General features: G+C 46.2%; 1 protein-coding gene across 1 annotated transcript in view; it reads right to left on the reverse strand.

Annotated features, from left to right (window-relative positions):
• The window catches only part of Adcy2 (adenylate cyclase 2), a 333,563-nt gene that overhangs the window by 17,457 nt on the left and 301,107 nt on the right, over window positions 1–14,999 (reverse strand). The window contains exons 19-22 of the mRNA XM_041632131.1: window positions 13,126–13,210; window positions 7,913–8,071; window positions 2,737–2,883; window positions 641–748 (exon numbers count right to left, since the gene is read on the reverse strand). Of these exons, the coding sequence (XP_041488065.1) occupies window positions 641–748; window positions 2,737–2,883; window positions 7,913–8,071; window positions 13,126–13,210 (499 nt within the window). The remainder of the gene's footprint in view (window positions 1–640; window positions 749–2,736; window positions 2,884–7,912; window positions 8,072–13,125; window positions 13,211–14,999) is intronic.

Here is a 14,999-nt window from a genome sequence, read left to right on the forward strand (position 1 = left end):
TTGATAGGAGTGGATGGGAGGTGGGCTGGGGGGAGGCTAGGATGGGGAAGAGGGGTGGGAGGGAGAACTGTGGTTGGAATGCAAAATAAAATTAAAAAAAAAATTAAAAAAAGAAAAAAATCTCCATTCCTAGTTGACTGAAAATACTCAAAGGTCACTGGCCTAGGGGAAAACCTATTACTATTTTTCTGCTAAAGGAACATAGCAGTCAAATGACTCTTAATGATATATCGCTATTCTCATAGGCAGAGCATTCTCAACCCTTATCAGAGAAGTTTCGTTTTGTAGTAGATGGGAATTAGCGAAGAGACCCAGAACTGGGCACTGCGCAGAGAGCTGGAGTCTCTGGAGCACTCAGCCTTAACATGCCTATTTGTCGGGGATCAATCAACTATTAATTGTTTCATCACCTGTCTATTTACCTGGTATCAATCAACAATTGATTGTTTTATCTTCTAGAATCAGACTTCAGAGAACTCTAAGAAGTTTCCAGAGCTCCTTTTTTTTTTTTTTTTTTTTAAATTCTCTTAGGACTATGAACATTCAACTTTGGGCAATACACACGGTAGAGTTCTGGGTTTGGCTACAGGGTGGCTCCTGGACACACGCATCCTTAGGCAGTTGACATGTGTGCACCTACCTGGGCGTGCTCCTGGCTGGGCACAGCACTCAGACCCGTGGCTGCCATGTATGTGCTACCGATGGTCTTGATCTTTTCAACACCACTGAACTTTGGCTTGGAAAGCAGCTGCAGAGCAATGACAACCATTGTTACTCAGCCAGGCGCTGACCTAAATCCCCGGCTCTACCAAGCCGTTTCTGGATCCTAGGCCACAGTAAAGGGCATGCCATTCTCCCACCTGAGCATGCTGTGAGCAGACATCTTCATAAGCACATCAGCTTGGACAGGAAGAGAACAAAAGGATGTAATACACATAGATTGCCTGTCAGACTTAGGGAAGGAACCAGGATAAATTACGATGTGGGAAACAGGCTGCAAATAAATTTCCAGTTCCACGCGTAAAAGGCACAAATACAACACCAATTCAGTGTGTAAGGTCTTCCCTGCAGGGCCTGCAAGGTTTTGACAGCTGAGCACTTGAAGTGAGGAGAATGAGATCCCCAGCTAAAGACCTCACCCTTTCATCAGCCCCGATCTCAACTGGCCACAGTACCAGTTACAGGCTTCAGCATTCACCCTCATTCTGGTACAGTGGGAAGGCTGTGGAAAGCATAGGGATGGGAGGAGACTCTGGAGGGCAGTCTCAAATGAACAGCACCCACCAAAGACCAGGAGCAATTTCTTGCTGCTTTCTTGCTACTCTGCTAGTCAGAGACTATTCTTCCAGCCTTACTGACAAAAACCTTCAAGCATGTAAGAAAACCCTGTGTCATGTATCCACGTAGCTACTGGCACTCACTCGTCAGGACTGGAAAGCCTGCATCTTGCTGCAGGCAAGCTGGAGCTAACATGCCACTACGTTCCACTGTACAGATGGTATAGGAGCAGAAGGCTTTGATTGTCATGACTCCTCCATGAACATCTGGAGGGACCTCATGTGGAGATGGGGTAGGGAGGACATAGGATCCAGAAGCCACTCGGAACTGCACAGATCTGAAACCATCATGCTATACAGTGTCCTCACGTATGCCAAAGCTCCATGAATCAGGATGAACACACACTCACAGATGACAAATGTCTTCTATTTTGTCTAATATTGATATGAGGAGAGCAGCTGCAGTGGCCTTGAAGTCACAGGTGTGGGTTTTTCTTTCTTACCAGAAAATAGGACACATTATTCTCTAATAGATAGAAAATTACAAGGTGAAAAATGATACCTATTTCGATGTCTAACAATATGTCATGTCCCCTCTGGAAAATGATATAACACCCACACATGTATTGCTTTGTCAACAGCAATAAACGCCATTCACATATAGCTCAATTTGGTGTCTGCCAAAGGCCTTGAAATAGACAGTGAAGCCGTATTGCAGTGATAATCTACTGCAATAAATAGATTGATTATGTTTTATATACAGGGTTGGGTTAAGTATGTTTCTTGGAGGCTAAGCCTTTCTAGACATTCTTTCTAATGACTTAAATGCAGATTTTAGCTGTTCTCTGCAGTTACATTACTTTTAAAATAAAATGTATTCCCCCCCCCCCCAATTACCCAGTAAACAAGGTACAGGATATGACTTGAGCTCAAATTACCAAAAGTTAGGTGGTCCCAAAAGCTTGTAAAAGAGTTGGGGACAACCCCCTGTTCCCACTGTTAGGAGACCCATAAGAGGAACAAGCTACAGAACGATAACATTCATGTAGAGTGCCTAGGTCAGCCTAGGCTCCCTGTTTGTTGGGTCTATCTCTGTGAGCCTCTATGAGCCCAGGTTAGTTACTTCTCACATTGGGTTTCCTTGCCCAGCCTCAATACTTGTTGTTTAGTCTTACTGCAACGTGATATGCCATGTTTTGGTGATAGTCACGGGAGACCTGCCCTTTCCTAAACAGAAAGCAGGAGAAGTGGATTTGGGGTGAGAATATAGGGGTTGGGGTTGTAGTAGCGGTAGGGTGAGGAAGAAGAGGAGGGAGGAGAAACTGAAAGAAAGGAAAGTTATTTGGAAGGGCAAGTCTGAAGGCATGATGTCACCATTCTGAACTAATTTCAACTGTCTAAGAGGCATACGCTGTGGGGATGGGGCATCCCTGCTCTTCAGGTAAGCCTCAGCACTTACATCATCAAAGTCAGCAATGATCTCATTCAGGAGCCGAAGGCATTCCAAGCCTTCCTTGTTCACGTCTGATTCCGTGTAGAATTCCTTGAAGTCCGGGATGGAGGCAAACATGACACAGACACAGTCATAGGACTGGTGGTACAGCTCCTGCCGAGAGACAGAGAGGATGTGAGCATTCATGGCTTCCACACAGAGGAGGACTTGTGGAGATGGCGATGCCCATGGAGAGTGGGACCCTCCTCCTGCCGGACACACAGACAGCACGGCCACTAGAGTGCTGCTTCCACTCAAGAATATCCATCTGTTTTATAAGAACCTCACCATTCTTCCTGGAAGATGCTGTTGATACGCATACCCTGTTTACCTGCAATAGCCCAGTCCTGGACCCTCCCACAGCTGCCAGTGAGACAGATAAACCTCTCAAGTGCAGGTACAAGTTCCATCAGCCACTAGCTATCGGTTGGAGTCCTTGAGTAAAACCTGTCCTCTCTGCTTCAGACAGGTGTAATCTATCAGAGGCTGGGCTAGACAAAATGCCCTTCAGCCAACTGAAGGGAAGCAAGAGCCATTCCTCAAAGAACAATACTATAATAAAATAGTGTGCTATGGCCTGATCCTTTGGAAGTAAGTCTGTTTTCCCCTCTTTATTGGGTCTTGCAAAGAAGATAAAACTATTCAAGTGAATCCTTCAATTGCACCAGGAAGAAAGAACGGAGCCCCTCAGGCCACTTATTCACAGGCCTGAAATCCCAGATGCATCTAGTTGAAAAATCCTTCCACTTCAAGTAGAGAGAGACTCCAGTCCTTTGTATAAGGACAGCAAAACCACAGCATCCTGCCCTCACAGTTGCAAGGCATCTCCATTGTTCCCTGTTGTATAGTGGAACCCTCAAGTTCAATGGGTTCAGAAACGGGGGGCTGTGGTGGGCTCATCCCAAGTGCGGAGAGCCTGTCCGCAGCACAGGCAGTGTAGCCTGGCACCGGGGTTTACAGTGCAGCATAGGAAAGTCTCACTCGGCCCCGAAGAGTGAGGAGACGTCAGTTAAACCAGACAGCCAGCCTCGGAGTGAGAGCAGCACTCCAGAGGCTGGTGCTGCTCATGTGCCTGGGGTGGGGGACAGGGTGGGGGACAGGGTGCCACTCTGCACACATCACCAGTGAGCTCTGCTCCCTTGGCAGCTAGGCCAATCCTTTGGCAGGGTGCACACTTAAAGAGCATCATAATTCCAGGTTCAGGTACCTTCAGAGGGACAATTTTTTTTTTTTTTACACCAAGCTCAGCCTCATAATAAACACTTCAGGGCATGGCAACCCAAAGGAAGGTCACAATAGCTTCAAGGAAAAGAAGATTCATGCCAAGACCCTATTCCCAGGACCGGGCACGTGTCGCACTTTCAGCTCCTGTCTCCACATCCGTGAATGCTGCAAGAACAATGATATCAAGGCTCTCCTGTCTTCCCGGCACTCAGTGTGGCTGAGTCAGCCTGCAGCGCAGATCTCTTTAGAGCTATTGTGTGCACTGAACTTCCTATCCTGTGTAGACAACTTGACGTATATGAGACTCCTGAGGTCAGGTTCCAGGAATGCTGGCTACTGCTCGGGCATCAAGGCCACAGAGAAGAGATAACAGCTGGGAGCCCATTTTGGTTAAGACCATTTAATATGAGTCCTAAAAGATGCACCGACTCTCCGCTTAAGGCTAAGGGGACATTTAGCAACACTAGGAACCATTTTCTGTGCATGATCCCCTCCCCTGACAGGCATAGGTAGGTTAACAGCCATCACATAAGGAGCACCCATTTCATGATGGGATGTTCACCTCTGTGAACACAACACCTTTATTAACACACACGGCTGTGATCCTACAAAGCCCATACCATTGGTTTCGTCCTACAGATAAGGAAACTGAGGCACAGAGTAATGGCATTAGCTGTCCAAAGCTGCAATTACTCATGTAAACCGGGTCTTGTTCCTCATGGCCTGTCAGTATTCCTTCTCATCCTCGGTCCTTGAGAAACACCCAGCCTCTTGACTTTAAATATCCTGTCTGTCTAGTTCTAGTCCCAGTGTCCCAGCCCGTAGGCCTTGTCACTCAATCATACCTTCTTCTTGGCATTTTCAAATGTCAGGGCTCACTATCTATTTCCTGAGTTTCCTGGGACCATTCAGAGCCCCAAATCAGTCAGTACTAAGCCCTAGGTTATGGGAGGGGCCCCACTCTGTCCTTACAGTAAGTCTCATCTTCACGATATTCTCTCCTCTTCCAGTGTCTGGTCTCCTAGTCAGTTCCATACAGGTCAAAACCTATAACTGAGTTTCAATTAGAGCATGCGCAGGCTTGGCCCACTTTTCAGTGCTTTCTCCTGAAAGTGCAGGGCAAACCAATCTATTGTTCTCATAGATAAGGGATGCCCTGGGCATTGGTCTGGGAGTCCTCGAAGGGCTCTTGCTTACAAAGTATATCCCCAGAATGTCTGCTGATCAAGACTTGGCTCCCTGACCGAGGCTGCCTGGATAAACTTACACATAACCCCCTTCACCTGGATCCTCAGAACAACCTGACTGGGTTGAGGAGCGCCTGGGGAAGCTGTGCGGCACCCCGTTGGCCATGTCTGAGAAGAGGCTTTCGGATGATTACAGCATGAGGGCTCTGACCTCACAGATGAATTAATCCCTGGGTGGATCATTCTGGTCATTCCCGGAAGGTAGTGGATATGAGGGGTAAGGCCACCAGAGGAGGTATGTCACTGGGAGCGTCTCCTTGTGGCTACCGCATGCTCTGGCTTTTCATTTTACCCAGTCATGGACGGAATCTTTTAAAACCATGAACAAAAATGGACCTTTCTCCCCTTTAACATGTGCTCTGGTATTTCGCCCACAGGGATACAAAAGGGACCAGGGCTATTGAAGAAGAAGAGAAACTGTGCTTGGAGGCTTGCGTGGAATCAACACACAGAGAGGATAAAGGGAGGGGGCTGTACTGCTGCCCTGGCCCAGGATACTACAAGGAGGGAAGCCCTGGGCTGTGGTGCTTCCCTCTGGGTCCAGGGTTTCCCTCCAGTCCTTCTGTCACCTGCTGCTTCCATCTCCTAGTTTCTAGTACTTTCTTTTCAGATTCAGGGATCCGTCCCTTACAGTGGCCTCCCCAGAGCCTGAAAGCCACACTCCTGATACGTGTTGACAGACAGACTGCTGTCCCCTGGCGTGGACATTCTGTCCTGTCCATTTCTGTATCTCGGGCAGCACCAGCTGGCTCAGATGGCCACAGCAGAAGCAGGCTAAACTTAGGAACTGAACGAGCAGGATCAGCGAGATGGCCAGTGGGTAACAGCGCTTGGTACGCAAGCCTGCAAAACACATGCAGACAGAGAGAACCAGCTCCCCAAAGCTGTCCTCTGACCTCCACATGCACACGTGACACACGCACACCAGTCACATGACACACAACGATAAATAAATCAAACCTGGGGACAGCCAGAGGTATAAGAGACTCCCGTACCACTAAAACAATTTCTTAATCTGTGCAGTGACTTAATTCCTTGCGGTTTCTGAGACAGCTGCTTAGGTCAGGGGACACAGGTGACGAGGAGGAGAGCATGTTTTGATGCTTTGGCATGACCACTACGCCCTGCACCCCTGGATGTCTCAGCTGCTGCCCTCATAGGGTTATTTTTTTTTTTTAATTCTCCACATCAAAACTTACTTTGTCTGTAAATTATAAGTTCACTTTTCTAAGAATACATCTCTGGGGCATAAATGCAATACATTAAGCATCATTAAATCTGCAATAAAATCAACACGAATTATAGTATTGGGGGGGAGGCATAAGGAAAAAGCGGTGGATGGGAGCCACGAAATGTCTGTTAGTGAAACCCGCTCCCCATCTCCGCCTGGGTGTGAGCGGCTCCAAGCTCCTCTCAAGAGGGTGCGCAGCAGCCTGTTCACTCAAGCTCCTCACGAGAGGATGCGCAGCAGCCTGTTCACTCAGGTTGAGTTTATCCGGTAATGAGTTCCTCCGTCCAGTTTCCCTCTGCTGCCTTCATAATCCTCTCCCAAACCTCAGCACAAATCTCCTGTGGAGAAGACGGCTCAGCCGTCTCAGAAAGCGCAGGGCATCACGCTGGCGGTGCTAACCTAATACTTGAAATGATGTCCAATTGTGGATCTGTCTGCCTTCCCTTGCTTCTCAGCAATATTTAAAAAAAAAAGCGCAAAGAGCAGAACATTTCATTGCCCAGGTCACTCGCACATTTCAATGATACAATCTATCCAAGTGTGCTGAGCATCCTCAAATGCCCACTTCTCTCCATTCAAGGTGGGCAGACTCAGGTCTGTGGGCTCTTGCTTCTACGGAAAGCTCTTATATCTGCCAGTCTCATAAATTAGCTCATTGTCCTTCAGATTCCAAGGCCTTGAGAGTCTCCCAAGGAACCCGACAGCACGGCTCTGGCTTATTTGGGCCTCCTGACCTGGACTCTATCACACGGGTGTTGGTGAAGAAAGTGTCCTTCATGGTTGGGGAGAGAGATGTGGTCAATTAGGGGGCTTATTTGGGAATGCTGAGCCTCTTATTATGCATTCAGAACTTTCCATGCTTAAGGAAGAAATTCTAAATTGCAGTTGATTGCACATGCGTGTGCCTCTGTTCTTGCCACAGTGTGAGCCTACTGAGGTCAGAGGAGAACTAGCGGAGTCGGCTCTCTCCATCCACCATGTGGGCCCCAGAGACTGAACTCAAGTCATCAGGCCTGGTAGCAATCACCTTTACCTATGAGTCATCTCACCAGCCTGGAAGAAATTCTTAAGAACAAATTATGTATTGCTTAGATATTAGAAGACTATTTTTCTGAGCCGTGGTCTCACATGGTCCTTTCCTCACTCAAGGCTAGCCTTGGATTTGTTGTGCAGCTGAAGATGACTTCCAACTTCTGATCCCCCTGCCTCTACTTCTCACGCAGAGATCACAGGTATGAGTCATCCCATCTATAAACTCAGGACCCCAAGAATGCTAGGCAAGCATTCTAGTAACCAAGATACACCTCTTCGCTTCCCCTGATGTCTCTATGGATAGTCAACGTCCTCTTGAAATGGAACACGTCAGGCCGACCGTGGACACGCTGCCTATCCAGTGTATAGCCCACTCTGACCCCGACCCACCCCAGTCTGCCCATCTGACCTCGTTTTTCAGGCTCCTGGCCAGGAAGTGTTCAGCCACGTGTGCGGGAAGCACGTTCTCCAGCAGCACTCGGTTCAGGTTCTCCATGGTTTCTATCTCCTCCCGCTCTTTTTGGAACTTGTTCTTCCATAGGAAGTCTAACCTACAGTAATATTCACTCTGTTACAAGAGGACACAGAGGTGAAGAAACAATAGGCATCTTGTCCTGCCAGAGTGGAGGTCATAAAGAGAAAACAAAACAAGAAGAACAAAGCGGCACAAAACGGAACTGTCGCCCTCCCCACAGAGCCCGCCTTCCCACCCAAGTATCTGTCAGTCACCACACAAAACAGATTTGCAAAGACCAGAATGAGGGGTGTGTGGGCCTCGGCAACAGGGACCTAGGGGCTCTGCAGACTGACAAGTTAGTACGACTGTAAGCTCCCCTCTAGACGGCCAAGAGTCAGCTCGAGCTACTCCTTAAGCAGCTTAGTAGCATGAAAATAATGAATAAATAAGAAATTCATGGTGCTTGCTAGACAATGATTTGCGCCACATAAGAAACACTTAAAATTTGTGGTAATTTGTCCTTAGAATTTGCAAAGCAGTCTCTCCTACCACAATTATAGAGTTGTTCATTCAGTATGGATTTTTTTGTTTCTCACTGCACTGTGTATTAAGAATGGCAGGATATTGTAGATAAGAGTGTACATTGACATTACTGAATTAGAAAAGGGCCATTGGAGAAACACGTGTTCATGACTTAGCATGTATCAAAATATAATACAAAAGTATATCAGCCAGTTATGATTAATATTGTAGAAATGGAGAAACTGATTAGCTGACAGTGACCCTCTGTCCTTGCCAGCATTTCATGTCTCCTGTGATACACTGAGTGTAACGGAACAGCCTTGAGGGAAACCTTCTGTCAAAGATGGGCTTCACGGAGAGGGCGACTTTCAGCACAGGGAATAAGTTATTAACATAAATGCAAAGGAGACTGAGACTAAGCATTCGCTGCTGCACTGGTTTGATTAATTGTAAAAATTACAGCACACACACACTCAAGCACAAGGAGGGATTCTAGAAAAAAACCCACACTTCAGCCTGACAGACAACAATTCTTCACTAATCGGTTTGATCCAAACGACACGTGATACATCAAGAAGCATTCCCTTCTTTGATGTAGCATTTATTTTCACTTTGCACAGTGAGGCAGTTTCAAAAATGAACCTATGAGAAGTTGCATATTTAAAGTCAAATTTCTCACACACCATATTAATAGAAACTGTGCCATTCACCAACTGTAAAAGTCCTCTCTCTTGGAGAATGCAATATCTATTTGGAATCTGCGAGCAACTGGGCAGTGCAGTTGGGTTTTAACTAGAAGGAGCAAGGCATGGTGGGGTATCAAGAAGACAGGGGAATATCCAAAGTCAGGCACAAAGGAAAGCAATGTAAATGAGACCACCTCCCAGCCAACTCAGGTAGTAAGCCTGCTGCACCTAAGTCTCAAGGTTCCCATGAGCCACAGCAAGAGGCTGCTCAGACGTTTTTATGGCATCACAGGCAAATATTTTGTCAGTCTCCTATTGGAAGGACATCAGTAATTTGGAAATATCTGCTAAGTGATTATTTGCTCATCTTTCTATGTATCTATGCATCATAATATAGCCTATCATCTACTATCTACCTATGTGTCCACCTACATACCTTCCTGCTACAGTTTGGATATGGTTTACATGAATCCCTGACAGGTTCAAGTGTTAGAAATTTGGTCTTCAGTGTGGTGATGATGGCATGGAACCTTTAAGACATGAGGGGTAGCTTGATGGGAGGTCCTTTAGTTACTGGAGGTACCTCCTTTAAAGAGACTGTGAGATTTGGAAGACTATCTAGCTTTCTATTTTGTGATTAAAACTTTCTTGCCACACACTTGTAGTACAATGTGATGTAATCAAGATGGTTTTCACTACTGCTGAGAGTGCCAGGAGCTTGCCCTTGAATGTCTAAAACTTTGAGACATATAATATAATAAACTTCTTCTTTTGTTTACAAATTTAGCCTGTCCGTCTATCTATCTATCTATCTATCTATCTATCTATCTATCTATCTATCTATAATTTATCATATCATAGCTCTTTTTGCATATGTTAATTATGTACTCAACCTATAGTATCAATATCAGTCAATCATTTATATCTATTTATGCATCCACAAACTCTCTAGCATCTCTCTCATCCATTCACCAGTCCATCTGTATCAGTTTCTCAAGCAATAAAAACGGCTTTAGATTCTCTCTTCTGTGTATAAGCACTGTTCACAAGAGAAACTCATGCTGAAGGCCACAAAAGGAAATCAAATGTATCTCTCTCAAACCAGTAATAAACTGAACAGTTCAAGCCCTGCATCCTGAGAGTCGTGACTATTATCTTACTACTTGGTCATGTGTATATGTTGATATATTTGATGGGGATCTGGGGATGAACTTATCTTGAAGTTAAATTTGGTCTTAAATTCAATGGCTGTTATTTCTGTAAGATAACACGAGAACATTATCTTTTACATGAGAATGGAGATTTGATACAGAACCATGGGACTGTAGGGCGGGCAGAGCTGATGAGAAGAGCTAAAGAGCTCCTTGGTCCCCTTGTGGAGCACAGTGGGAGTTCCGCTCAGCCTCTTTGAGCCACAGTTTAGCTCTGTAAACTTCCTGTTCCTCAGATAGCTACCATATCTCAAATTGTGTCAGGCAGGAAGCACGTCACAAGTGTTTGGCGACCCTCAGTGCTGTGTTACAATCAACACAGACTCATAGCAGGTTCACGCTCTGCCCTATTTCCAAAACCCACCTTGAGGAATGAAAGAGCTTTCTGTCTGCCTTCATGGACAAAATCAGGGATCATGAAGGGGTTTGACTCATCTTTGGGTCCAGACACCCAAAAAAAATGTCATCAGCCTCACTGCGGGATCATGGAGACTGCCCTGCTTCATACTAGGAATGCACCTCAAATGCTACACAGACTTGACATGTGGCATGCTACAGTTTAAACTAGAGGTAATATGGGCTTCTTCCATATTCCTAATTTAGCCCTCCATTGGCTAAATCAGACTCATAAACTAAATTTTTAATATAGCCAGTGTTACTGTAGATTTTTGTACAGAGATTGGATGAGTTTTCTTTAATTTTCTTAGATGTATTTATTTTATGTGTATGTGCGTGTGTCTACAGAAATGTCTGTGTACTATGTGTGTGCCCACTGTCTGTGGAAGCTAGAATAGGGGCACTGTATCCCCTGCAATCAGAGGTAAAGATGGCTGTGAGTCACCACATATGTGCTGGAAACTAAACCTGGATCTTTTGTAGAAGCCAAAGTATGCTTAACTCCTGAACCAACTTCCAAGCCTGGTCAATGCTTTCCTTAAGCTCATATAACTAGAGTGAGCCTTAGGCTGCTGATTTGCTCAGAAAGCAAACCCATCTCTATTGCTTCAGGAGAAGGTGGCCATGGGTAAAGGAGACCACACACCCATGAAGGTAGCTTGCAAAATGCCTGTTCTTCTGTGTGATAAACAAGCTAGGAAGTGGTCATGGATGCCGCAGCCCATGGAGATCTCATGTAAGCACAGGCAGCTCTTTGTAACATATCTGTGATTTGGAAAGGGTGTGGGAACACAGCTTTTCTTATCCCAGAAGACTCTTCTGTAACAAATCATCCCTGTGCTGGCTCTGGACTGAGGGCTAGCCCTCATTCCTGGCCCGCCATGGTGTTTCCCATGCGCCTCATGCAGACCTGTGAGTCACAGCCCGAGGTGCATAAGTGACCACAACGAGCTACTCCACCCCTTTGGGAAGCAATGCCTTTCCCAGGTGTCTGGGATATGAAGTGCGTGTATCATTATGGTAAAGAGAAAAAAGGGATGACCACAATCACAGAGGGGTACTGAATGCTGGCCTTCCCCATGGCTATTAAAAAATGGGTTGGTGGGTGGGATTCCATCTGGTTCTAGCATCTTCGAATACTCTGGGATGGGAGGTGATCTGACTGGTGATGATTAAAGAGACTTTGGACATGGCGTCAATGGTATGACACGGAGAAGCAGGCGGCTCGCCGAGGGGTGCTATTTCCCCATGACTGAAGCTCATTCTTTTCTATGTAATTTACTGGGTGACCCAGGAAGCGCAGGGGTAAGGCTGCTCCATGACTGAGAGCAACAAGCTGGTCAGTAGTGAGAACAAGCAACAGACAAATGATCAAGTCACAGGAGAAGTGGGAAAGAAATGAAGCCCCCAAAGCAGACAGGGTGTGACAAGGCCAAGCCACAAGGCAGAATGAAGAAATGCAGACACGGAGGGACTGAGGTGGGAGAAAAAGGCTCACACAGGGTTTGAGGGCCCCAACTAGCTGAGCCCAGGGACTGCCATTCTGCTAGCTCCCAGGAAGCATGCAGTTCATCCTGCTTAGGTGTTAGAGGACAGTCCCAGAGGTTGCATGCTAGCCAATGAAACAGACTCTGCCCAGCTGTGCAGTTGTGCTACCTAGAAGAAAGCCTGGAAGCCAGACTGAGAGTCACTTTGTCTGTGGGTATTCGCCACAGAGTTCATGTGCTTTTCTATTGGTTCACCCATGTTAAAGGTTCGGTGCCTTTTAACCCAAATCATCCATGGCTTCACAATGCCGATACCCTAGGCTTTAAAACAGATATTGGGGACGGCGCTGCCTGGCTTCCAATACAATCACCAGCAGCTGACTGTGTGCACAGGCATAAACATGGTAATCTTTAAACTCCACTCTTTATAGCCTCTCCCGCGAGACCAGGAGCAGGCAGAGGTTCCAAGAATGAGGAAGAGTTTCATTTGCACCACAGAATAAAGGGTTGTGTTTTTTTTTTTGTTTTGTTTTTTGTTTTTTGTTGCAGAGAACCATGTTTTGAGGAATGGCTGCAATTGAAGCCAAGGTGGCATGCTAACTCTGGGAAGAAGTGTGCTGTTCACTGTGACCGACCCACACCAGGGTCTGTAGTTTCAGCTGTTTGCAAAATTAATTGATTCCCATCTCTGGGGTCTGAAGTCTCCCTCGTGGACAAACAACCTTTCCTTTGTATCTGGCCCACACCTTGGGTGGCTACGCTTATCTAAGTAATTAGATGATCTGAAACATTTAAAAAAAAAAACAGAAACATGGCTACAGTGCAGATCTGCACCTTAGGAGACAACAGAAAGAGCGTCTTACCTGTCTACCCAGGACGAGCAGCGTGATGAAGAATATAGAGAGGGACACGGAGCCCATGGTCTTCAGGTCTTTCCAAATGCCTGGTCTATTGAAGAGAACAAACCAACAGGCAGACAGACAGATGGGCAGACAGATCAACACAACAACACAACATGCATACAAAACTTAGAATCCCAGTACTGACAAACTCTAGAGTCCCCAGTCATTTACAAATTCCGTCCCAGTCAAATGCACATTTCAAATATATCACAAAATCCCAATTTGCATAAAACAGCAAAAGGTTGAAGTCCACATATTGAGGACACAGTAAAAGGAAAACATGTGCGAATTAATACAGACCTTTATTCTGCAATGAGCTCTAACAGATATTGCAGGAGGGACCTGAAGAATACCAACCCATTCTATTAATGCTTGTGGGATAGAGATTGATAATTGGATGCATGGTTTCTTGATGCTTCCATTATTCCTCTCAGGATGAGAGAGTATGTTTGAAATTGTTGACTGTGTAAGATATAAAAATGAAATAAGGAAGTGAGCTCTACAAGTCCCTCTTGCTTGTGACTGACAGGTGTGGTTTATAAAACATTCTAGCACACTCTTAACACGTCTGTGCAATTCTGCACCACAGAGATAGGAATCCTGTTCATTGCTAATCGAATGGCTGATCTAGACAAACGCTGGCAATTTGCGGTCAGCTGGGCTGTGCCTTCCCTTCCCAGTGCAGCAGTCAAGGCAATGCCTCCTGGCGCATCTGCAGTAATGCAAGGAGACATCCACTGCAATTCTTGGCAGCTGCCTGCATTTTTCTGGCAAGCAACCTCCCCACATTCGAGTATAAGGAAGAGCTGGAAAACAATGGGTACTTTGCACAGACGCTGCCCCATGGACAATGTGGTGGCTGGCAACCGTTTTCTTCATTTGCTTTGTGAGCTTCCATCTTCCTCACATAAGGTTAGGGGCGAGTGAGATCCTAAGAGACCTGGACGCAGCTCAGTGGGCTCTGAAGTAAGGGAGCCAGGACTGGGACTATGAGCTGTGGGACTTTGGAGAAACCCTTGTGAATGTCATCCTCATCTGTCAAAGGTGATATCAATGAAAACCTTACGGGGTCATTCTGGATACATTGGTTAGCATACGCCGGGACACAGACCGACCCACGGCATTCTTTCTAAACGGCACTACTGATTTCAGTATTCAGTGTACGGTGACAATAGAAGGAAATGGCTAGAAGACAGGGGAACAGGAAACCAGCAAATCTCACAGGCAGAATGCAACATGAGGAGGGAAGGGAGGGCGGATTTCTGCAGGAATCACCCATTCCCGGTGACCGAAGAACTCTCCAGAAGAGCAGTCTGTGCTTTTGTGCTTGTCCCTCTGGGGGACACCTGCTGTGGCTGTCAGGAGGCCGACCTCATTTACCACAAGGATGTCTCAATTGCTCCAAGAAGCAGGAGGAGGGTGCAGGGCTGCTTTTCTGTCACTGGAGCTGATTTTATGGCATGGAGTTCTTATTGGCCTCAGGCAAATGTGCCTAATGGCACAGTTTAAATGGCTGGGGAAAACAGGTATCTAACAACAACGGTGACATCAGTGAGCTTTAAACTCAGTTTTCTGTTCCTCCGCATTAACCACATGGACACCATGAGGACTGGTTAGTAAGAGCAGAATAGCACAGCCACCATCCCTGGAAGGTACAGGCTGGGCTTTGCAAGTGCATGTTACCTAGCTTTGTAAGCCACCGGACAGAGACAGAAATGACAGGTTCCCCCTCCCTGCTACCACTCCTCCAACACCAAACTAAGAATAAAAAGCTAAGCACACAGGTCAGAATTTTGCAGTTTTTTTTCTTTCAGAGACACAATAAAGATTCAATT

This window comes from Microtus oregoni, unplaced genomic scaffold, assembly GCF_018167655.1.
Source record: "Microtus oregoni isolate MIOR12 unplaced genomic scaffold, Mior012 000040F_ref0000088, whole genome shotgun sequence".
NCBI lineage: Eukaryota > Metazoa > Chordata > Mammalia > Rodentia > Cricetidae > Microtus > Microtus oregoni.